Raw genomic sequence first — 24,537 nt, 5'->3', positions numbered from 1 at the left:
TGCCAAGGTTGGTTGTAACATTGGCGGTACCTGCCTCAACAACATAAGTTACGCTGATATGGTGCTGCTGGCTCCCTCAATCAGAGCGCTCAGGAAGCTCCTAAAAATATGTGAGCATTATGCGGAGAGACATGGGCTCAGGTATAACACTACAAAAAGTGAACTACTCATCTTCAGGGCTGGCAACAAGAAACTAGAGGAAGTTCCTAGGGTTGAGCTAAATGGTGCCGCCCTGAGGAGAGTAGAGCGGTTTAAGTACCTGGGTCAATGGCTCACCGAAAGCCTTAATGACGATCCTGATTTGGAACGAGAGCGCAGGGCGTTGACGGTCAGATGCAATATGCTGGTGCGCAGGTTTGCAAAGTGTAGCAATGACGTAAAGGTTACACTTTTTAAAGCTTATTGTCAGTCTCTTTATGCTTGCAGCCTGTGGACCAGCTTCTCGCAGCGATCGTACAATGCGCTGCGTGTGCAATATAATAATGCGTTTAGGATACTGATGGGTCTGCCTCGGTACTGCAGTGCGTCGGGGATGTTCTCCGATGCCCGTACGGATGACTTTTACGCTATTATGCGTAAAAGAGCGGCATCCCTATTGCATAGGTTGCAGGGTAGCACCAACAGTCTCCTAAACGTATTTATCGTCAGAGTAGACTGCCCTCTGATGAGGCGTTGGAACCAACTGCATGAACCCAACGGACCAACGCATCATCGAAATAGATTATATTAAGTAGTTTTAGGTATTTATTGTTTTGTTTATATTGTACTAACTTAGATATATAGGTAGATAAATAATAATTGTTGTATGTACTAACACTATATGAGTTTATAGCTCGAAATAAATGATTTTCATTTCATTTCATAAAGGTATTATATCAAAATTAAAAAGAATATTGTAGCGTTTTCGCAAATTCATTCCCTAAGATGGTTAAAAAGGGATGAAAATTTATTTTATCCTGCAAGCCGTTTCTGCAGCACTGGTGCCATGGTGGAACTCGTATTCGTAAATAACGCGATATTTTAAGCTCTCCATATTGTGAACAGAACCAGGCCGACGCAACTAGGAACAAAAAAAAGTTTTGTATGGAGTTTGTTTCGCAAATCATTGCCAACGAAGTAAAAGAAAACGTCAGTGCTATTTATTTTGTCAAGTTTACATCAAATGAACTGTCAAACCTAATTGTTTTGTTTGTTATGAAGGCTTTTAAAAAAAAAACAAATGAAGTGATAGCAAATAAATTGCAAAATTCGAACACACAAGTAAGCCAGCTTATGCGCCAATGACCTTCAATCTGAATCCGTTACTTTTCTAATGTTTTTTGTAGCTTATCATGTATATGCATTAACAGCAACGGCTTTAAACAATATACTTAGTATTCTATATTAACTTCAAAGTTCATTTGTCTTCGAGATATTTAGCATCAAAGTTCAATAATTTTAGGCCGTAAAACTGGTTTTCTGGGCATAACTTTTGTTAATTAGTTTAAAATTAAAATCTCTGGCCAGTTTATAAACACGTCAAAGACGAACCCAAATATGTAGATTACGTATATGTAAGATCCTTGACAGCAATCGAGTAATGAAAAAAGTGTTTTTAAGACAATGTTTAAAAATCATAAAATAAATAGGTATTCATTTCATTCAAAATCCGGCAGACCAGAATGGAGATAAAAGATTGAAGAACCGATAGCCGTTTGTCTTATAATTCTATTTGTAGTGCAAATGTAGGAGTAACGACTCAAAATTTGTCAAAAATCGATAATCACTGTGGGGGCTCCTGAAATAAATTCGAATTTGGTATTCCTAGTCAAAAGCCAGATATTTGGATCAAAGTAGCCAGTTCGCCGAACGCCAATTTCATATTTAAGGATCTAATAGTTATTATGCATCAATTTTGAAGGTAATAAATATAAAACTTATAGGGATATTATTATATAGAAGAGGATGATTAAATTACATTATTTTAAAGAGTAAATGCCAATCATTATTGCCCCGGAGCGAACGTAACGCAACTGTCACTGTCTACTAATATGGAAGAGTGATAGAGAGTGATGACTACGCTACGCTACGGAAGAGCGTTAACTATTGGCATGTTGGCTACGTGGGCAGGGCAGGTCTTCCGCGTAGCGTCTTGCGCCGCTTCGTTAGGTGACGCCAGAAAACAAACTTATAAGCGTGAGTAGTCATTTACGTAATGTAATAAAACAACGATTATTCTCAACAGTTTTAATTTAGTTTTTTCTTGTAGTGTACGAACACTTAGTATCACAACAACTACCCAGAAGAGTTTTACAATTATCCGTCTAGTTTCACGTTCTTAATGTGTTGGAATTGAGGAAATAGATCTCCTATGCTTACGTTTTCCAGTATTTGATTTGCAATGTCTTGTATTAAAGGACTTATAAAGTCTCTAATTTCATCCTGTAATAAATAAGTTAGTCAATATTTGAATCTTTACTATTTAACTTCCAAGAAACTCGATAAAATAATATTTTCAACGGATTAGGTATTCGCGTGTTACGATCCAATTTTCGAGGAGCACCTGTGTTGGTCGAACGCTCGACGTGTACTGCGCTGGATCGAAACATGTCCAGCGTTTTTAGACATACTTAATAAAACCTGCGTATTCGAATCCTTAGTTCGGAGTTTTAACTCAAGTTATGTTGCCATCCGGCAGAGAGCATAAATATTGGCATGAAAATTCCCAAGTATGAAAAAAATAAGTCCACAAGTGTTTATTTATTCTGTCTGATGGGACTAAGCTTACGTTTGAAATATGTATGTTATGGCTCAAAGCACTAGTCGTTTCTTTTGAAAAAATGGGATTTTATAGAATGTTATTATCTTACTCAGATATATGATTGGCGTAATTGAACACCTTCTGATGTAAAAGTTATTTGTTGAATAACTACTTGTCATCATTAAATATAAGAAGTAAAATTGCATTTATTAATGCTGAAATAAAAGGTAAGTAATCGACTTACACGTTACGAGTCAGGCACTTAATTGGAACTACTAAATATGACCCACAGCAGCCGGCAATGTTAATGAATATGTTTAAATAAGTAACTATTTATCATACATATGCAAAATTAAAAGATTCTGTTCGCAAACAAAGTCTTACAGTCTTCTGCGACTATGTTGGGATCGGTTAGAACAATAGTTAGGGAGGCGAGGTAGCTAAATGGCGTAATTCAACGGCGCCGTCGAGACCTATCAAAATCGAAAGATAAAATAATTTATTTATTTATTTATTTACTACAAGTATCACTACTCACTACACGGTGCACGGTCGACATGACACCGACCGCGAACGTCCAAACTTGTGCATATTCATCTATGTCGGTTGTACTCATATTATTATAGCAAAAACTAAAGGGAGGCAACGATTTTTTATTTCGCTTATCGCGGGAGGTAGCTAAATTAGGCCTTGTAAACTGCGAAAAAGGTTTTTAGTTAATTATTTTTTTCATTTATGTCTTTATTAAGGAATGTAAGTAGTTTTCTCTTAAAACCTAGTGAGTTACAGGTTCAGTTTCCCCACAATGTTTGAAAGGATGTGCTGACTCTTGGAACATTTAACAAAGTGTGAAATTTCGTGCGGGCAGAAGTCCAGTTAATAAAAACTGTTATTATATGAGTATTTTTCCAATTTCTGCTGAGTATTCCGATACTCAGACTAGCTTTTTAGTATCTTCGCTAAATTAGTGTATGTTCGCAGGGTAGATTACGATACTACTGGAAGTCTTTTATATCTCACGCTCGAGTATATCCAAAAATCGGCTCAGAGGATCCCCAACTTAGGTACCTACACAAAAGAGACCCGGTGCTTGCCTACTTTAAAATGTCATACTTTTAGAAGTGTGAATGCCTTAAAATTTGGCGTCCATGTTCGCTAGTACCATAGACAAAACTGCAAGTTCATATATAAAAATATTAAAAATTACGATGGGCCTTCATTGACGTTGGTATCTTAGCATGTAGTTATCCGGAACCGCTAACTTAATAGATATTATTTCAACCATAAATGACATATTGGAACATCAGTTTGAAATTCCCGTTTTCATCGGTCGAACGAAAACCTCGTTATTCTTACTTTGTAGAAGACAACAATTTCCGGAACCAAGTTGGCAACAAAAGCGTTTGCGAAGTTGTTAGCGCCATCGTGGTAGAATAGTCCAGTGAGTTGAGGCTGAAACCAATACCATTATTTTAATAGTAATTATTTACGAGGGCTGCTCCGAAAGTTATGAGCTGCTGTGGCACTACTCACGCGCCGTGAATAATATGTACCATTGTAAGAGATATTTCAAATACCTAAATAAACCAATGCGAATAGTTTTTTTTATGATTTCTTTTTACTGAAAGCTGTTTTGTATGGAGTTATAAATTACTTAAAAAAAGGAAATGTTTGTCAAATCAGTCAAATTTAAACGAATTCCTTATTTAACAGTTTGAGAATCTAATTAACATGTTTCCAGTATTCATTATTTGACTCCGTCTGCTATTTTTCATGTACAATTGATAAATAATTAAATATATAAGTACAGCACATTTTATTTTAGTATATTATGTTTTAAATGCAGATTATGCTTTAAATGCAGATTTAAATTTTGTTTTAAACATCTAAAAAATATAACCAGTTTTGAACAAGAATTGATTTCCATGACCAATAGTCATAGAAATCAATTTAGAAAACAATTAGACGTCGAAGTAAAAAATAAAATATTAAAAAACTAATCGTTTTATTAAAATGATTTTACATCACTTCCATAAACCACTTAAAGATAGTTAGCTAGTTCTGAAAGATCCCTCACAATGGTATAAATATTATTCAAATCACATGAATAGAGCCTGAGCAGCTAACAACTTTCGGATCAGCTCTCGTAAGTTATGTCGGTGAAAGTGAAGGAATAATTTTACACTCGACTTTTCATTTTCACAGCAAATCAGCCCATGCTTTAAATTTACTATTATTTTGAGAACGTTTATTTTGTTTCATATATTTTGAGGTGCGTTAAGAATTTTTAATATTTTGAGTTAAGTTACGGGTTTTTCGCAATGTACCTATGCATGTCCTTATAATAAGAAGATAAGTTTTTTGAAAAACTCATTAATGGCTCAACCGATCAAGTTCAAATTAAATTAACTTTATCAAAAACCTTTTTATAAATCTGAAAAGTTATTTTAAAAGTCCTATGGAATGATGTGTGTAATTTTTTTTAAATTACTCTTTATACTTTATATATACTTGTAAGAAGAAACTACCCTGATTTTAACTTTTGAATATCTATTTTAATTTAAGGAGAGGCTCACAAATTACACCTTGTTATATTTACTTTCCTTAAAATATACCTACCGTATAGTTTTCGAGTAAAATGGCTGTGACATATGGACGGAAAGACAGACATGACGAATCTTATTGCAATTTCGGCTACAGATCCCTAAATAAAAAGCGGCCAAGTACAAGTCGGACTCGCCTGTGAAGGGTTCCGTAACATTTATGACGTATTAAAAAACTACTTACTAGATCTCGTTCATACCAATTTTCGGTGGAAGTTTGCATGGTAATGTACATCATATATGTTTTTAGTTTTTTCATTCTGTTATTTTAGAAATTACAAGGGGGGGGGGACACGCATTTTACTATCATTTTTGAAGACCTATCGATAGATACCACACACGTATGGGTTTGATGAAAAAAAGTTGAGTTTCAGTTCCGAGTATGGAGAACCCCCTAAATTTATTGTTTTTTTTAACTAGTTACTAAATCTCGTTCAAACCAATTTCCGGCGGAAGTTAACATGGTAATGTACATCATATATTTTTCTTAGTTTTATCATACTCTTATTTTAGAAGTTACAGTGGGGGGGGGGGGGGGTTTAATTGCAATGTTTAGATTATTGGTTACTCATTGTTTAAAGTAGATTTAGTCCTCTTAGATTGCTGTGCCCTTGCAGGGCGTCACATGTACTTCTACACTTTCTGTTCCATCTTATGTGATTTGTGATATGCAATAAAGATTTGACTTTGACATTTTACCACTTTGGAAGTGTCTCTCGCGCAAACTTTTCAGTTTAGAAAAAAATAATATAAGAAACCTCAATATCATTTTTGAAGACCTATCCATAGATACGTATGGGTTTAATGAAAAAAAAAATTATTTAATTTTATGATTTATTAAAAAAACTACTTACTAGATCTCGTTCAAACCAATTTTCGGTGGAAGTTTGCATGGTAATGTACATCATATATTTTTTTAGGTTTATCATTCTCTTATTCTAACTAATCTGCTGTCATAACTTCCTATCACGCTTACGTCACGTCAACTCTAAGATACGGGGTAATTCTTTGAGGAAACTCAACAGACAGAGATTTAGTATTAAAAAGCCAAAAAAAATGTATACGATCCATATGTGGTGTAAACACATGTGAATCATGTAAAGCCTTATTTACTAAATTGGGAATATTAACTCTTCCGTGCCTTTATATATACGAAACAGCATTGTATGTTAAAAGTAATACGAGTATAGGTCAATATCCAAAATTTAGTTTAGAAAAAAATGATATTAGAAAACTCAATATCATTTTTGTATCTATATATAAGTTTAATGAAAAAAATTTTTTTTTTTGATTTTCAGTTCTAAGTATGGGGAACCCCCAAAATTTTATGGTTTTTTTTTTCTATTTTTGTGTGAAAATCTTAATGCGGTACACAGAAAACATCTACTTACCAAGTTTCAACAGTATAGTTCTTATAGTTTCGGAAAATAAGTGGTTGTGACATACGGACGGACGGACAGACAGACATGACGAATCCATAAGGGTTCCGTTTTTTGCCATTTGGAACCCTAAAAACAACATTTAAAAACCCATAGGTTTCTTCCCGGTGACTTACAAATATGAGATCAGAACCCCTAGTGTAAATTTATTCGATAGCGTGACGTGACGTACGCTTTTGCCTTTAGCCTCATTTTGTATTGAATTTTAAAGACTAAACGCAAATGCGTACGTTACGTCACGCTATCAAATAAATGTACACTAGGGGTACTGGCAATAAGGAATGTCTTATAGAATAACTAGCACCAGTGAAAGAAGGAAATCCTGATTCTGAAGATTTATACTGGGGGCTCGGTAATTAATGGATAACCTTCTAACTATAATTAACTCGACAGAACGCACCTTTGGCTGGTCCAGAAAATGCACTTCTAGGTCTCGTAAAAGTTTCGCGGTTTTCGAGATCATTGTGTCAAATCCGGTAGCTCTGATTTTTTGCAACCTTGGTTATGATGTTGGCCAAACGAATAATCTAAGTTTGCGTCAAACGCAACTTTGTCAAAAAACGAAAGAACCGCTGAACCGCCGTATATAATTTACCCTAGTTGCTAAGAACAGGAAGAAATATAGCATAGATTAGACCTCGTGAGGCGACAATTTCCCTCCTCCATTTGAGGGGTAGGTCTACAGGTCAATTCAAGTCTCGTATTGTAGCAAATTTAGTCTACTTTACGAACGCTTCAAGAAGGTACTATCAAATATAAGTCCTTTAGGGTTATAATCGCCCAAATCTAAAAAACACGAGTTCTTCGAGGTCTTCTCGATACATATTTGACAAAGTTGCGTTCGGCGCTCGAGGCGAGAGAAGTCTGCAAAAATCAGAACTGCCGGATTTGACGCAAACGCTAATGTATAAAGTTACAGCAAGTTTAATAGCTCGCACCTTACTTAATTCACATTTACACAATCCATTTTAGAATCAGTATTAGATTAGATATAATGTTGGCCACTCTATTCTGCATAGGTACTTACCTACATTTTGTTATTCACCACCAACATTTTATGACACCTACATATAATTTTGCATTTGCTTTCGGAAAACAACATTTGGTGAAATGGAACTGTTAATGAACTCCAAAAATTAATTCTTCGACGAAACTTATTTTACTTTTCATGATTCATTTACTTTGTTGATGTTGTCATGTAACTTATAGGTACTTTCGGCTAATTAATGTCATGAGCAAAGTTCTGCTTCTAAATAAATAAATAAAAAAGTTTTTACCTCAAACTTGCTTAAACCAATGTTAACGACCATATCTGTTACCGTCGTGCTTAAGACTGCAATAGTAAAGGACCCCGAAATTTTTGGCTCAATCACCTCAACTCTAAAAGAGTAAAATATAATTAAAGTAACAATTATAGGTAACGTTTAATTACCTACTTACATCATACATCAGATTAATAACTTACTTGCCGTCTCCTCTACCAAATATTTCATAATCCATCGCTTTAATATAAAGATCGTACTCATCTGAAAATTACCAGTTTGATTATGCTTACATTAATTAGGTAATCAAATATTATATGTGTTTAGAAATGTTAAAAAATGTGCAAAACATAAAATTATGCGACATTTTGAGAGTATTTCAAAGTGCTCCAGTTTTGGGCTACCTAAAACCTAAATGCCACTTGTGGCGTACCAATGCATTGGATATTTCGCCTTTTTTTCTAAATCTATTGTCAATATTGTTATCTAAGTACACACATATTATGAAACCCTCTATGATGCGTTCAAAACCCGCAAGTAATGACTAGCATTAAAAAAATATTGCTCCATTATGACAACTAATTTATAATTAGGTACATTCAAATTTCGAACATGTCTGAAAAAAAAATTGATTTGATTCGATCTCTATTCTAATATCAGTTGAGAGGACGTTGTTTGCATGAAAATAGTTTTCATTTAGGTATCGATTTACTGCGTGCTGAAAAAAACTACTAGTATGAAAACAATGAGTTTGATTTTTTTGATTTTAAACTAAACTCAGCAAATATTTCATGTGATATGAACGATCACTATATTTCGGAGGCGCCACCCGCCTATCCGCGAGATCCTTAAAAGAGAAACGATACTGCAATGCTTGTCGTAACATGCGGTTCCGGTAAAACAATGTAGTTATGTAACTGTACATAAGTAGGCATTAAAACGATCGTGTGATCTTTTTATGAAACGCACTTCATTTGTTTCATAAACCAGCACTCGTAATTGAATAAGTTTTTTTATGTAGCAGTCATATAAACTACTATGAATACAGTGTGGGCCCTGTAACTAAAGCAAAAAATTTAAATATACACCCTTTAACTAATCAGTAATAACGTCTAAATGGTATTAATTAATTAAAATGAAAAATAAATTTATTGTTATTTTTTAACAAAATTAATCGAGCAAGTAATGTACCACAAACATTGTGTCCAGTCTAAATACTTGACAGTGACGTTTACGATCGTTTCCAATAATATTACTAAACCTATAAACACATCAATTTTGTTTAAACGTATGCAGTTGAACTTAATTGCATAATCACTTTTTTCAACGAGAGTAACAATTTTCTCATCAAGTAGATTTACGGTGTAGGCACGATAGGATAAATTTAGGTAATAAAATTATAATTTTAACGCAACTTACTCTTTATTATGAAATTCCAACAAAAAAATGCACTAAATAAAATCACTCATAATAATTAGGTATTCAAATCTTACTGGTTATGCACTTCACAAGGTTTGTTAAGGATGTTTATTTTTCTCAGCTACAACTTCGGTGGTACGGCTTGTACTCCAATTCATTGCGTTTTGTCCGATACGGCATGTGCGCACCTTTTCAATATTAGAGAGAGTTTCACCTTTTTCAATAAATTTCTGTGAAAATCGGGATACACACCGCCACAAACAGACCAATACTTGGTAACCACACTTTCGATGCAGTGGGATGAAAGTAACACGGCTATTAAATACTTAATTAGCCGGAGGATAATCGTTTGCAATATTTAACATAAAGCTCGATTTGTTTTCGCTCTTCTTTCATCATAGGTATTACGTACCTAAATATTTTGCGTTCGTGTGTTGTAATTTATTTAATGGTCGTTTATTTGCATAACTTTGATGTATCTTATCTTCTTGACGTACCTACATTGTCAATAGGTAAGAAAATGAACAACAAACAACAAAAAGTTATCATTTGCAATTGCGTGAATGTCTATGAAAGTTTATGATAAAATTATTATTAGCGTAGAGGACTGAAAGTCAAAAGATCAAATTAACTCTTTTCTCAGAACTGTCAAAATGATCGACAAATTAATCTGGCAACAGATGTACGGTTTCCTGATAAGATTTCAGGATTAATAATTCAGATAAGGAGTTCCATAGGCCGGCGCAGGCGTCAGATTTTTCCCTATTCCGTTCAGTGCTGCTACTGCGAAAATAGAAATTAAAAATTCGAAACATCTTTTTCTACCGCTCTTGAGTCAAATATGCTAGAGCGATAGAGAAAGATGTTTCGAATTTTCGATCTTCTCGGTAGCAGGCCTGAAAAAATTAAGAACGTGTGCGTGAAACTTGGTGAAACGGATACATTCAGGTTTCCCGGATCCGGAAACTCACGTACGTCTGTGGCCAGCTTTAGTATGAAGTTTGTAGGTCAATACTATCATTTGTCGTAGCAACATTTACTTCAAACTGCCTTTTTCGTAAATAATAAGATTTTAAATAATTTAAATTAATTAAGGGTGCCAGACATTTCTCGAATTTATAAAGTTACAGGTTACAAGTATAAGGTGATAAGAATGCAACAATTTATTCTGAATAAGTACCTATTATTAAATAAATATCAAAGGTGACACACCACCGCAGAAAATAGTCTCAAACAAACTGTTTGGTAAAAGTTCATTACGGTAATTCATTCTCTCTATCATGATGCATGCCCACTTGTCTCTCAAGTATTTACAGCCACTTGTACTGAAAGACGTAGTGATTAAAAAGCGAAGATAATGTTATCATGTTTATTAGATATTTGTAGCATAACCAAAACTACAAAATAAACTAAATCGTTCCGTTGCTTGACAGAACGTGATGAGTAATACCTATCTAATGAAGCAATTTTTTTTATGTGCTGACCATTTGCTGTTCTGCATGCTTCATAACGCAAGAGTGTGTTACGGTGCACTCTGTCAAGATCCACTTCTCGAACTTTTTCGAACGCCTCAACAATTCTTCTCCTCAGCATCTCGACCGTGTCTACCTCTGCCGAATACACGTAATCTTTAATAGCTCCCCAAAGAAAAAAATCCAAACATATAAGGTCGGGAGATCTTGCCGGCCATCTTCGGGGACCAAACCGACCAATCCATCTATCACCAAATATTTGAGTTAGCCTTAGTCGGACTGGCACAACAGAATGTGCAGGTGCAGGTGCATCTAGTTGAAACTACGATTCATTTTTAATGTTCTCGGGTAAATTATTAAAGTAATCTGTGACAAACCAGTCACAATATGCAAGTCGCACTGGGTAGTCACGTGGTAACATGGCTAGTATTTTAAGAAATGTATAAGGGTGATAATTTCTATTTTTTAGAACTGCATGCTTCATAACGCAAGAGTGTGTTACGGTGCACTCTGTCAAGATCCACTTCTCGAACTTTTTCGAACGCCTCAACAATTCTTCTCCTCAGCATCTCGACCGTGTCTACCTCTGCCGAATACACGTAATCTTTAATAGCTCCCCAAAGAAAAAAATCCAAACATGTAAGGTCGGGAGACCTTGCCGGCCATCTTCGGGGACCAAACCGACCAATCCATCTATCACCAAATATTTGAGTTAGCCTTAGTCGGACTGGCACAACAGAATGTGCAGGTGCACCATCTAGTTGAAACCACGTTTCATTTTTAATGTTCTCGGGTAAATTATTAAAGTAATCTGTGACAAACCAGTCACAATATGCAAGTCGCACTGGGTAGTCACGTGGTAACATGGCTAGTATTTTAAGAAATTTATAAGGGTGATAATTTCTATTTTTTAGAACTTTTTGTACTATTCTGTGATTCACCCCAAACATAAGGCCTGCTTTTCTGGTGCTGGTCGTAAGTCGTTGCCGAAAATGACGTATTATTCATCGTTCTAATGCCAATCTTATATTAAATGCCGCACCCGGGCCCTGTGCCGGCGGCACTGCTCCAGTCACAGGCTCGTTGTCGCGTACTCGTTGCACGGCGTTGGTGATGACTCGGCCGTTGGCTGGTTGCCTTCGATTAGGTAATCGTTCACCGTACAACCTTAGAGCTCGATGTGCGTTGCCTCTAGTTTCGCCGTAAAGCAGAATCATTTCGCACAAATCGCGTAAATCATAAAGTATTCGTGGCATTTGTGCATGCATGTCAACGTACCATAAAGTTACAAACATTTTTAAATCATAAAATCAAACCAATCCTTTAAAGAGATTCGCAATAATAAATACAAATGTAGTATTTCAAAAATAATGATAATGGTCAACAAAATATTACGTACTATGTACTATGTGTTTCCTAAAATAATTAAAAAAATAATTTGCACTACCTACTTACACACACATGTTAGAATCTGTCAAAACGCCCGGTACCAAGATATCCTACGACTGCTTAGCGATAGTATCGGAATGTGAAAATTCATTGATGGCTAATCTTAATTTTAAATAACTGTATATCCTAATTAAAAACTTTGGAATATTAGGACCGCTATGTAATAACTGTACATACTTTAAGAAACCTCTGGTATTTTTTTTGCTTTAGTTACAGGGCCCACCCTGTATATGAGCATGATTGACTGCCTAATTATAGTATTTTATACAATCGTGTTTATACAAGCTTTTCAGTCGAGTACCGTATTTAGGTAACGAAACTTGCTGAGTTTCCTGAGTAAGGTACGAGATTGAAAAGCTTGATTATTATATCACTATTGTATACAATACTTTTTATACGAGTCATCTAGTAGTAGCCTGTCTGTTTGTGGGTGTGGCGTTTTGATCTTTCATTAATTATTTTCTAGTTGATCAAATAACGAATTAAACTTCGAAAGTCCTTAAGTATATCCTTCTACACCAGTTATTTTATTGTGAAATTAATATTTAGTAATGTTACCCGTACCACCGGGCATTGTTAAAATGTTTATTTCATCAAGTATTTCATAAAAATTTGTACATCAATGTCATAAAAACACAAAACAATCTTAAAACTACAGGGTTGGGCAGATTAAGTGGCCTAGTTTTGTACTGCCATTTTACTTAAATATAGCAGAACTTTTTTTAACTATATTATTTTTTATTAATCGAGAATTTATGCGTCTTTATGATTTCTAGACGTCAGATTGATATCTATTGTTTTCAACATGGACGCAAAACGCCAGCTCGTTGTAAATTTATACAAGCAAAAGTTCCGACCGTGCGAGATATTTACGAAGCTGAAACATATAGATATTAATGTAAGGTTCATATCTTGGAACATTAAGCGATTTAAAAAAACAGGATCTTGAAGAATCAGACTCAAACCTGGTCGAAAACCATCTGTTCGTGTCACAAATAGAATCAAAAGCATTCGTGAGCGTATTCGGTGAAATCCAGCCTAAAGTGCAAGTAAACTTACCCCCAACTTTTACCCGGGTACGTCCTTAAACTACGTCCAAAAGAGAGGTATGGGCATTTTGAATGTCATCTCGCTTTGTGTGGTAGGGCACAGCGCAGCGGATGTCATTCCAGATCTAGAGCAGAGTCCAACTGGGGAAGTACCTCCACCTTACAGAAAACAGCAGCCAAATAACACTAGACCCTACTCATAGTGTTGTGTTCCTGCCGGTGAGTAAGGTTGCCAGAGCTCAACGAGGGGGGGGCGGGTTTAGGGTCGGCGACGCGCATGGAACTCCTCTGGAGTTGCAGGCGTACATAGGCTACGGAAACTGCTTACCATCAGGCGGGCCGTATGCTTGTTTGCCACCGACGTAGTATAAAAAAAAACTCGCTAAAGATATGAAAATATCCCGACGATCAATGGGTAGTATATTGCGGCGACATAATCTACGATTGAAGGCCCACAAAAAAATATCATGGATGAACAGAAGACCAGAAAAAAGCTACAGTTGAAAAATGCAGGCACTTGCTAGCTTGGCATGGGGGCGATGAAATTATTTTTTCCGACGAAAAGATGTTTAAATTGTAAGTTAGCCACAATCAACAAAATTCTCGTGTTTACGGTGGTTCATTGAGGGATATTCTAGGAGACAAATTAGCCGGTTTCAAAGTGCGTCGGCTGTCATGGTATGGGGTGCCATATCACCTAGGGGCAAACTACCACTGCTCTTCATTGATCGGGGAGTAAAAATTAAGCAAGACTATTATATTATTCAGAACGTGTTGCAGGGTCATATATGCTAGAAAATATCCGAAAGTTGTTTGGGTATGACAATTATTGCTTTCAATAAGACAGTGCCCCGTCTCACAAAGCTAAACGTACACAAGACTGGTGTCGAACAAATTTGACAGGTTTTATACCGTGGCAAGAATGGCCTCCATCTTTACCAGACTTGAATCCGTTGGACTTTTCTATATGGGAATACATGCTCAGCAGGATTGGGAGCACACAGGAAATGAATTTAAATTCATTTAAGCATCAGTTGGTCAAGATATGGGACGTTATACCAGATGAGGTAGTGCGTGCCGCGTGCTACTCATTGCATGGGAGAATGCGTAAAGTTATACAGGTTAAAGGAGAGCGATTTGAGCTAATTAATTAAATTTGTAAATATTAACTAAAGCATAGTTCATATAGAATTGATACGCACTAGAAGATTGTTATTTTTTTAAGTTAATAAAATAAGAAAGTTATGAATGGTGAATTTTAAATAGTAATGTATTAAGCTTTCAAATATGTATAAATTAAAAAAAAATCTCAGTTATGTAAATAATTACGAACTGTTTTCTTAATGGACCCCCGTCATTATCTGCACAACACTTTTGTCGACATTTTTGGCGTGTTGATTTCTAGTAGATTGCTATGAATTGATACCCTGGACAATTTGACTAGTCTTATTTAATTTTTTTCATGATTGCCCAGTAGTTTTTGATAGATTGAATTGGGGCAATTCGAAGGATTCATCTCGCGGGGCATGTAATTGGCCTGATTTTTTTTTTGAGTAGTGGCAGCTGGCTAAATCTGGCCATCATTTCACAGGACCGTTATGGGTTCTAATAAATGCCAATACTCATTTCTCTAAGCACTCTTTAATATAAAGGTCCGACTTCATTGTTGACTATGTTATAAAACTTTTCGTCTTACAGCCGCAATTATAAATTCCTTGCCATATCATATGTTTTTTTACGAACTTGTCAAGTTTCACGAACTTATATTTTTCAGGTAAATTACCTCTATTATTGGCCATATAAAACTTCGAACCGAGTAGTTGATTAAAATCGAGTTTTACATACGTCTTGTCGTCCAACAACAAGCAACCTTCGAATTTTGTCAATACTGGGTCGTACAATAGTCGAGCTAGTGTTTTAGCTTGTCGGATCTGTTTAACAGTCCGATTTGGCTGTTTTATTGCTCGATAGCTCTTATAGCCACCTCTGAGGTGAATCATCTTTATCTTTCTAGAAGTTTCTTTGAATTTTTGGGATAAATCGTAATTAGACCGTCCTGAATTTAGTTTGAGTGACCTTGGGACTTTTTTCCCAAAATCTTGTTATTTGTCCCAGACCTCCGATTAGTTTGTGTTTTCCTGTCGGTTGAAAGAGTCTCCTTGTAACGTTTTATGACCCTACAAAAACTAGCTTCTATCTTAAGCGACTTAGCTGTCTTTGCCCGGGATTGATAAGAATTTTCGAAGTATTTGTGCACGATCAATCTCCTGTTCTCAATTTTCATGGTCGAAAACATTAAAATGCATAAAGCTAGGAAAATAATATTTTCACCATTAATACTTTGAAGGTTGGTGATTGAACTGTAATTGTCATTTTTTTTCCGCCATGGAATTATTTTTTGAAACATTGCTTATGTGCCAATTCTATATGAACTAGGCTTTATTAACTTTTATCTTAAGTATGCTTAAAATAAAAACAAGTTTAATATTCAGATTTGAAGTATTGTATTAATTTTAAGGCTATCTTAAACTAAGACACTTAATCTGCCCAACCCTGTAATTATTACTAATTAAACCGCAGCATACTCGTACTCTATAGGTGAGTACAAAAAAAACTAAAGCAATAAAAACCAAATGTAAAAATGAATTTCAATTAATTGAATGGGAATTTGTATGATTTCTCACTGACAACCCAATACTACAAATCTAAAATATAAAAGCTAAAGCTAAAGCATAAAACGACTAGTCTCATTTTTTATATTGGCACGATTGATCGTATTGTTAAAATATTTCAAACAACTCTTAAATAGCAGTTTCATTTGAACTTGTTTAATTAAGTACATTTTACATAAGTAAGTTTTTATTCAATTAACCTATTAGTATTTTGCAGTGAAATGATTATGTAACTAAGCAATAATATTAATCCTCTATGAGTATTATCTGCTCAAATGTTTAGTAAAATAATATTTCTCCCTTTTTATGAGTTTATGCTATATCTATAAGAGATCCAGAAGAGTTGTACCATGCACAAGTAACGAACTATTTATTCTAACTGTAAATAATATTAGTTTTTAATATATATATCTAATATTTGCTATTTGCTAGCCCCCAGAAGAAATGCCTTCTTTTTATCCAGAAATTACACGATTAGTGAATTACCAATCTCAGCGATTATAATCGGAATGTGTGCTTCAAACTGCACCGAATATCGCAATGGAATTAAACCACTGATTGAAATTCTTAAATGATCCACGACAAAAGTACTGAGGTAATGCAGTACCAAATCCTTAATCGTCACGTGGGCCCTGAAATGAAATGTACAATTTAGTAAGTACGTATAATCTCAGACAAAACAATATTCTTTAATGAGTCAGTGCCTGCCCTACCTAAGTATACGGCGAGAAACTTGTCGGGACACATCTTTTCAAAACATTACATCTTATAATTATAACTAATATTATTAGCATAATTAGCATTAAATAACAAATACAATTTAAATTAATATGGAATAACATATCTTTAATACACTCTTCCAAAGAACTGTATAAGTCAAGATCAAGCGTGGCTTTTGGCAGTCGGAGCCCGGGAAGCCGGCTACTGGCTACATGCCCATTATTCTCCTAATACTGGTACTTTCTTGGATCTGACCTCCCTAAGACTGGCGACTGGTTTGCGACTCGGTGTTTCGGTATGTACGCCACATATATGCTCTTGTGGCACGGACGTGGACCGACTCGGACACCATGGATTATCTTGTTAAAAAATTGCGGGTCGTTTTTCAAGACATGCGTCGCTTAATGACATAATCCGTCGGTCTCTTACCACCATCAATGTGCCTGCTCTTCTTGAGCCGATTGGCATTATCAGGTATGATGGCAAGAGCTGAAAGATGGCTAGAGTAGGTTCATAGGGTCACAGCGCGCACAAGTTTTTTGCAAAATTCGCGAAACGTCTGGTTGACGTAACTGGTGACCGAAGAGCTGGCGGTTTCCTCGCATAACGTATCAGTATTGCGATACAACGAGGAAATGCCGCCAGCATCCTTGGTACAATGCCTCAAGGGCCTATTTTAGATTTAAGCTAGTTATAGTAATCCTCTGTATGTATCCATTATGTATGTTGTTATTTTCTATATTAAATAAAAATAACATACAGTAGGTACTTTCTAATAGAAAAGTGACGCACTAGATTGCTAATGCAGGACGTTATCATTGCCAAATCCATGATGTAATCGCTCATTTTATAGTATTCTCGCGAAATGAGTTTTTGCTTAACAACAGTTTTGAATTTAGAATCTAAGCTTGGTGACAATTCTTTGGTATCTTGATATAGAATTTTATACAATTTCTCAAGAACGACTTTCTTATTTTAGCCAGTCTGTAATATGTTACTTTAAGCTTTCCTGTATTTCTTGTAGCCTTTGGCTTATCAATATTCGTTGAAAACTTGTGTAAGGTTTTCCTTACAATTAGAATATGTATTTGCTTAAATATTTTATTTTGGTGACTCACGTGACCCCAGGCTGTAAATTTATCTAATTGCCCTTTTTTTTTCAAAATGTATATTAGATTAATATCAGCAGCTGATCCCCACAAAATAAGACCATAAGTAATTATACTGTTAAAGTAAGCGAAGTAGACTAACTGTGCCGTCTCTACATTGGTAAGCTGCCTTATTCTCCTTACTGCAAACGCAGCGGAGCTCAACCTGTTAGTTAATAAAGTTTATATGGGAGCCCCATTGTAATTTGGAGCCTAAAGTTATTCCTAGAAAAACAGTAGTCTTAACAAATTCTAAAGTTTGACCATTAAATTGAATATTAGAGAATTTAGGGACTACATTTTCAGTTGATGAGTTAGCTAGTGAGACCCCTTTACATTTCGTTTACTCAGATTCAGTACTAGATTATTGGCAGCAAACCAATAGGATATCATGGATACGGTATTGTTTGGTTCAACAAGTTCAGTACCTTTCCTATTAAGTTTGAACAATAAAGAAGTATCGTCTGCAAACATAAAAATCCCTGATCTTCGGCTTACCATGCCGGCGATCTGCCATAGGTCATTGAAATACACAAGGAATAAAACGGGCCTAAGATCCTTGGGGTACTCCCATCTCCACTGCTATTTCGAAATAAAACGAGTTTTCGTGTACACACAAAAATCAAGAAACACTAATACGTTTTTATTTTACTGTTTCAAACAAATTCAATAATGATATATATATATTATACGCTCATCAGCACTTTGAAGACACGCTTCTCGGTATCTATGTTTGTTACCCAAGGTTTATATTAAACTATAAATTATAGTACTTACCCTGGCAAGTCAATTATATTTTCATCTATATGTAATTGTTCTACTTGGAGTGGGTCCAAAATCGGAATGTCACCAGAGCCAGTTAACATTGTCTCCCTAAATGTTTCCAGTAATTGTAAAACCTGCTGCTCGAGCAAGCTATTCCTTATACCTGTAAAAATACACATATACCAAAGTCTTTAAAAGGTATTATGTAAGAAGGCTACTGCGTACATTTAAATTCAAAAAATTGATTCCGGATGGCCACAGTATGTTTAGCTAACAAAAACATAAATGTGAAATGAGAGCCAAGATCAATATTAAGAATATGTGCCATTGTTGAATGTTGACTCGCCGACAAAAGAATTGAGATCTGTATGTGTGCCAAAATGGGACCCTCGCGTTATTGCGGTCCATCGTCAAAACTTTTCAGTTTCAGACTTTTTTCCTTTGAATACGTCGAATAGTCTACCTTCTACCAAGTTTCTTGGTCATATAGAAGTGGGGTAGGTTTTTGGTCTATAAGTTTTAATTAATCTAATATTTATCAAAATATATATTTTTCCATCGAATTATCAATAATTTTTATTTTTCATATTTTTCCTCTATATACATACCTATATTTAATAGTCTACATTAATGTGAAATATCACGTTTCTAAGTCATCTGGAAGTGGGTTTTTGATCTATAAGTCTAGATAAATCTAATAATTATCAATATATGATTGTTTTTCATCTAGTTATCAATAATTTTCAGTTATCCGATTTTCCGCTATAAACACCTAATAGTCTACCTTAATGCCAAATTTCAAGTTTCTATGACATCCTGGAAGTAGGTTAGGTATTTGAAAGATTTTTGATCTATAAGTCAGTTAGTCACAAAAATAACGGTTTTTAAACCTCACTCATTTTCTAAATTCACAACGGAAGAACAGCGCTGGCTTTGCCAGCTACATGCTGAGTTGTGACCATTTTATGGCATTTTGCGCTAAATGATAATTCATTGTATTGTCAACATGTTTTTGTCATCCGTGTCTGTTTTGTCCATAGAAATAGGATAGTATAGAACGACTGTCAAACTTCAAAAGTGTGACCAAAAATGAAATGCAAGTTTATGCGTAAATTGTCTATGTGCGAACAAAAATAGTGATGTCATGTTACAACATATTAATAATCTATCGATGTTTAACTGCTTTATCGACTACTTTTTCAATTGTGTTTGTTTTTATAAAAAATGTAATAGATATGAGTATTATTACTACTATTAGACCTTTTTAGCGCCTATAGTACCTTTAATTTTCTTTTACAGCGGACGCACAGTAAATAACAATACTGATAGTCATAACCGAGGCTACAGTTACAGTCGTTACAGTCAGCCTCAAAATGGTCAAATATATCGAAAATTTAAAGGGCCATATGTATTGTAAAACGTTGTACTATACATTTGCGAATAGGTAATTCGAAACTCGTGTCGACTTAAAATCGTATCGCCACTCATTGCGATTTTTTATTTTTCTCACCTGGTTTGGTGTTATGGGACGTTAAGTAACTAAAAATACTCGCTACTTGACTAAATTACTAACGTAGTTAGTCCGAACAAGCATTAAGGAATGCGGCACTGTCGGTAAAGCAGGTGACTCGCGTTGATAAAGCAGGTTTCTGTCGTATGCGGGTGTAAGTGGTGTAACATGTGTAATGTCGTTAATACAAACACATGCTAAGTGTTAACAGTAGGCGCAAAGAGTTGACTTACCAAAGAAAATATGAATTTCGCGCCATTTCCTACTGACAAGTTGGGTTGGGTGTGTATACGCTGTGCACAAGTATACGCTGTCTTGTGTTTCCTTGTATTGGCTACAAAGCCGTGGAGAAGTGGGTAAAATGTAAGTACTGTGTTGGAAAGTGAAGTTTAAATTTATCGCTAAACATGTGCACCTTCAAAAAAGGTATTATAACAATCGTTATTATTTTAAGTCGGTTATAAAGGCTAATAACTTAATAATGTCTTGTGAACAACTAATTCCATACCTACTAATAATATACCGACGAGTTATCGATAGTCATATGAACATTTTGTCAAGCCCTAGCGTAAAGTAACAATTTAGGTTTTTACACAAAATATTCTAAATTATTGACTAATATGATGAAATATTAACACACAATTGAAGAAAAACTTATAATGAACTGTATAAATTGGCTTTTTACACTTTTTATGCTGTTAATTTGATAAAATATCGGTACGAAAATTTCGCTACGATTATCATAATTACCTGTAAAATGAGTATTTTCCTGGGTTTTTTGGCCCTGAAACACAACAACCCGGCACACCACATGACACCATCGTCACTAAATTACTTAATATATATTTTTCTTTTTGATTCTCTTATATTTTTCACGTTAAAAAATACGGCAATATGATCTTGCCGCCTTCGAACTCAAAAATGGTTACGTTTTCGCATATGTAATCTGTCTCTTTCGCACTTATGGCTTGTTCATATACGTGATGGCTTCCCTTTCGCACACTTCATCTGTCTGTCAAGCGAAGCGACTGACATGTCTCTGGTTTTGTCATAAATAAATGTATTTTCTTTCTTTCTTTCAAATTATTAATATCAAAAATTTCTTAGTATTTGCGTATAATTGTAAAAATAGTTTATTTGCATCTCTGATAATTAATCACCACATGAATTGGCTTGTTTCCTTGTTAAGAGGGGGTGTATAATAATAATACAGCCTATATATTTCAATTCAATCATATATTTTGTACATAAGTTCCGAAAAACTCATTGATTTGAACCCGCGACCTCCGGATTGAAAGTCGCACGTCATATCCACTCGGCCACCACCGCATTTTCATCACCGCATCGCATCCATCAAAAAGGTTAGGTTGGAGTCTGCCGTTGCGAATATATATAAGTACCTACTAGTAGTTTCATTTATATATCATTTTCTCAAGGCATTTGCCCTTTATTAAAACGTCTAAAATAGTACATTACGATACAAGTGCGAAAAATAGGAAATTCGAAACGAGTGGCGATAAATTAAAACACGACCGAAGGGAGTGTTTTAAATCGACACGAGTTGCGAATTACCTATTCGCACATGTATCGTACAACGTTTTACAGTACATATGGCCCTTTAAATGTTCGACACAGTAACGTAATATGCTACTTCTCGCACTAGTGCTATAAAGTAGCCCCATATGTACTGTAAATTTAATTTAAAACTATAACTTTGCGTTTGCCGCCACTTAAAATGCAGCTTTTTTTCCATAATCAGAGTTACTTTTAAGAACGTGTATTATAGATTTTTACTATGTAGATTTGTAGATAATTAGATTTATATATCTGTACATTGTAGAGCCATAGGCGAAAGGTAACATATGACTAAATTCACAAATCAATTCATTAATCAGTATAAGCATTTTAATAACAATACATAATCTAATACTCGCATATTTGTTTTAAAATCTAAAAACAATAAGTAATCACTTATACTGTATCTTTAGATAATAATTATAGGTATCTTAATCAGTATTATCGGTAAATCCATAGATAACTAAAGTACACTAACAAGGAAAGGTACCTAACTGTCCGGTTCCGATTTGATTTATATTTGACATTGGGTTCGGCCACTAACTCCTCGATTTCGACATTCTTACGGATCCTCCAGGTGCCGTCATCTCTCTTGATAGGTCCCAGAATCTTCCGTAACACCTTTCCTTCCGCTACCAGGAGCTGACTCTCTTCTTTCAGTGTTAGTGTCCAAGCTTCGCAGCCATACATAAGGATTGGTCTTATTATAGTTTTATATACCCGTAACTTAGTATTTCTGCTGAGAAGCTTGGACGCCAACACCTTATGGAGGGCTGCGCTACATCGCAGGGCATTTTGGATGCCTATGTTGATCTCCTCCTCTCTGGTGTTTGTGTCGGTAATCGTGCATCCGAGGTACCGAAATTTGTCAACTCCACGATAAACGGTGCCTCCAACATGAAGACTGTCACGCTTGACGCGTGTGTTTTTGTACCGTTTCATGTGGAGGTATTCGGTTTTCGACTGGTTGATCCTGAGACCTATCATAGAAGCCTCCCGTTCCAGGACACTAGCTGCTTCCGCCACTTGTTCACGGCTTTCCCCTAATAAAGCTAGGTCGTCGGCGTACCCTACCACCTTGTGTTTGCCGTTCAACTCAACTCCTATTCTAGTTCTTTTCGGACAACATGTTCAAGAGCTAGTCATAAGTATGTTCAAAATATGGCGGTTGATTTTTTTTTTTTACTTTTTAGTTACTTTGCATTTTTTAAATTGTATGAGGATATTGCAAATTACAAAATCATAGCGAGTACAGCGACCACTAAATCATTTGCAAATGAGTTCAAATTATTCCATAATATAATAAAGGGAGCCTTGTGAAGATAAAATCTATTTTTTTTCTACATACAAAGTAAAGTAGGACCACCCTATTCAATAATTATTATGTATTTTTGTCAATTTATTTTTATAAATTCTTTTAAACAGTAGAGCCATACTTTTATTCACTTTTAAGCTATGCTCGCGAGGTCTACAGCTCACAGAGCTACTAGTAAATATTTATGTTTGTGAGCAACCTATGAAGCAAATATTGCTTTAGTCATAATCAGAAAGGAGAGGAGCCCCTTACAGTAGGAGAAATGGTTTTATAAAAGAAACTATTCATAGATATAGATTTATTCAAATAGTAGGTAGGTTAGGTTCGGTAGGTTTCTTTAGATGCCCGAAGGGCAAACTACGCAGAAATAGGGGCTCCGTCGAATTAAGTGTTTGGAGGGTGTATATACGTCTATCAGTCTATTCTATAATGTAGTCTAGTTATAATTAAAACCTATAAGCACAAAAAATATATGACAACTGCTATGTCACAATATAATATTACTTCATTTCTATGCGCAATGATGACATACCACAAGTTGCTATGCGTATCAAAGATATGACTTAAACTTGTATGCATCCCAATTTGGACACAATATGGAGTTAGTTAATCTAAATGAGCCACCGTTTTCGAGTTAATAAAATTTTGGAATTAAAATAATAACATTTATTTAAAAAAACTATTTACTAGAAATCCTACTCAAAACTGACAATTTCAAATAAATATTATCCGTTTTATACACGCTAGTGGGGAGTCCATATTGGGATGCATACTAGTTTAAGTCATACTTATCCTGACCATTACTCGAAAACGGTGGCTCATTTTGATTAACTAGAAACCCTAGTGTAAAATTATTCGATAACGAGACGAGACGTACGCGTTTGCGTTAAGTTCCAATTTGTATGGGATTTTGAGTTTCCAAAACGTCCCGCTTGGCGCGCTGTTTCTAAATCCCATACAAAATGAGACTTAACGCAAACGCGTACGACACGTTTCGCTATCGAATAAATTTACACTAGAGGTACAGGTCTAATTGCGACCGTGCAGAAAGCCAAATACCAATGGTTTTTAGAACCGTATTTTTCCGTTTCGAGCTTGTCGCGAAAAATCTCTACAGGTAGATCAAGACTTACTTACCCACAAAATCATCCACCAAGGATGTATTTGAAACGCCTATTATTGCCGTCAACAAAATTAAACTTATTTTTTTCATCTAAAAAATCAAAAGATAAAGAACATGTAGGAAATAAAACAAATTATTAAAATACTTTGTCACAGTTATGTTGGATTAAAGATTGTACTTTCACCTTTGAATTAACAATTATAATGACCAGTCTATCACCGGTGTTGCCGTTTACTGGACATGTATTTGATAAATCCGAGTGTTCGTTTAGCAATC

General features: G+C 35.1%; 1 protein-coding gene across 1 annotated transcript; it reads right to left on the bottom strand.

The window, feature by feature from the left end:
* Positions 1–2,211: 2,211 nt before the first annotated feature.
* On the bottom strand, positions 2,212–24,537 carry LOC133528115 (uncharacterized). Its single transcript, XM_061865344.1, has 8 exons — positions 24,446–24,537; positions 24,276–24,351; positions 18,751–18,901; positions 16,592–16,737; positions 8,248–8,308; positions 8,060–8,162; positions 4,097–4,192; positions 2,212–2,421 (listed from the first exon to the last, which is right to left on the bottom strand). Exons 2-8 carry the CDS (start codon positions 24,349–24,351, stop codon positions 2,296–2,298), a joined length of 759 nt encoding a protein of 252 aa, XP_061721328.1. The 5' UTR covers positions 24,446–24,537; the 3' UTR covers positions 2,212–2,295.

Source organism: Cydia pomonella, chromosome 1 (assembly GCF_033807575.1).
Source record: "Cydia pomonella isolate Wapato2018A chromosome 1, ilCydPomo1, whole genome shotgun sequence".
Classification (NCBI taxonomy): Eukaryota; Metazoa; Arthropoda; class Insecta; order Lepidoptera; family Tortricidae; genus Cydia; species Cydia pomonella.
Note: the sequence above shows the minus strand (reverse complement) of the source record. Positions and strands in the feature narration are given on the sequence as shown.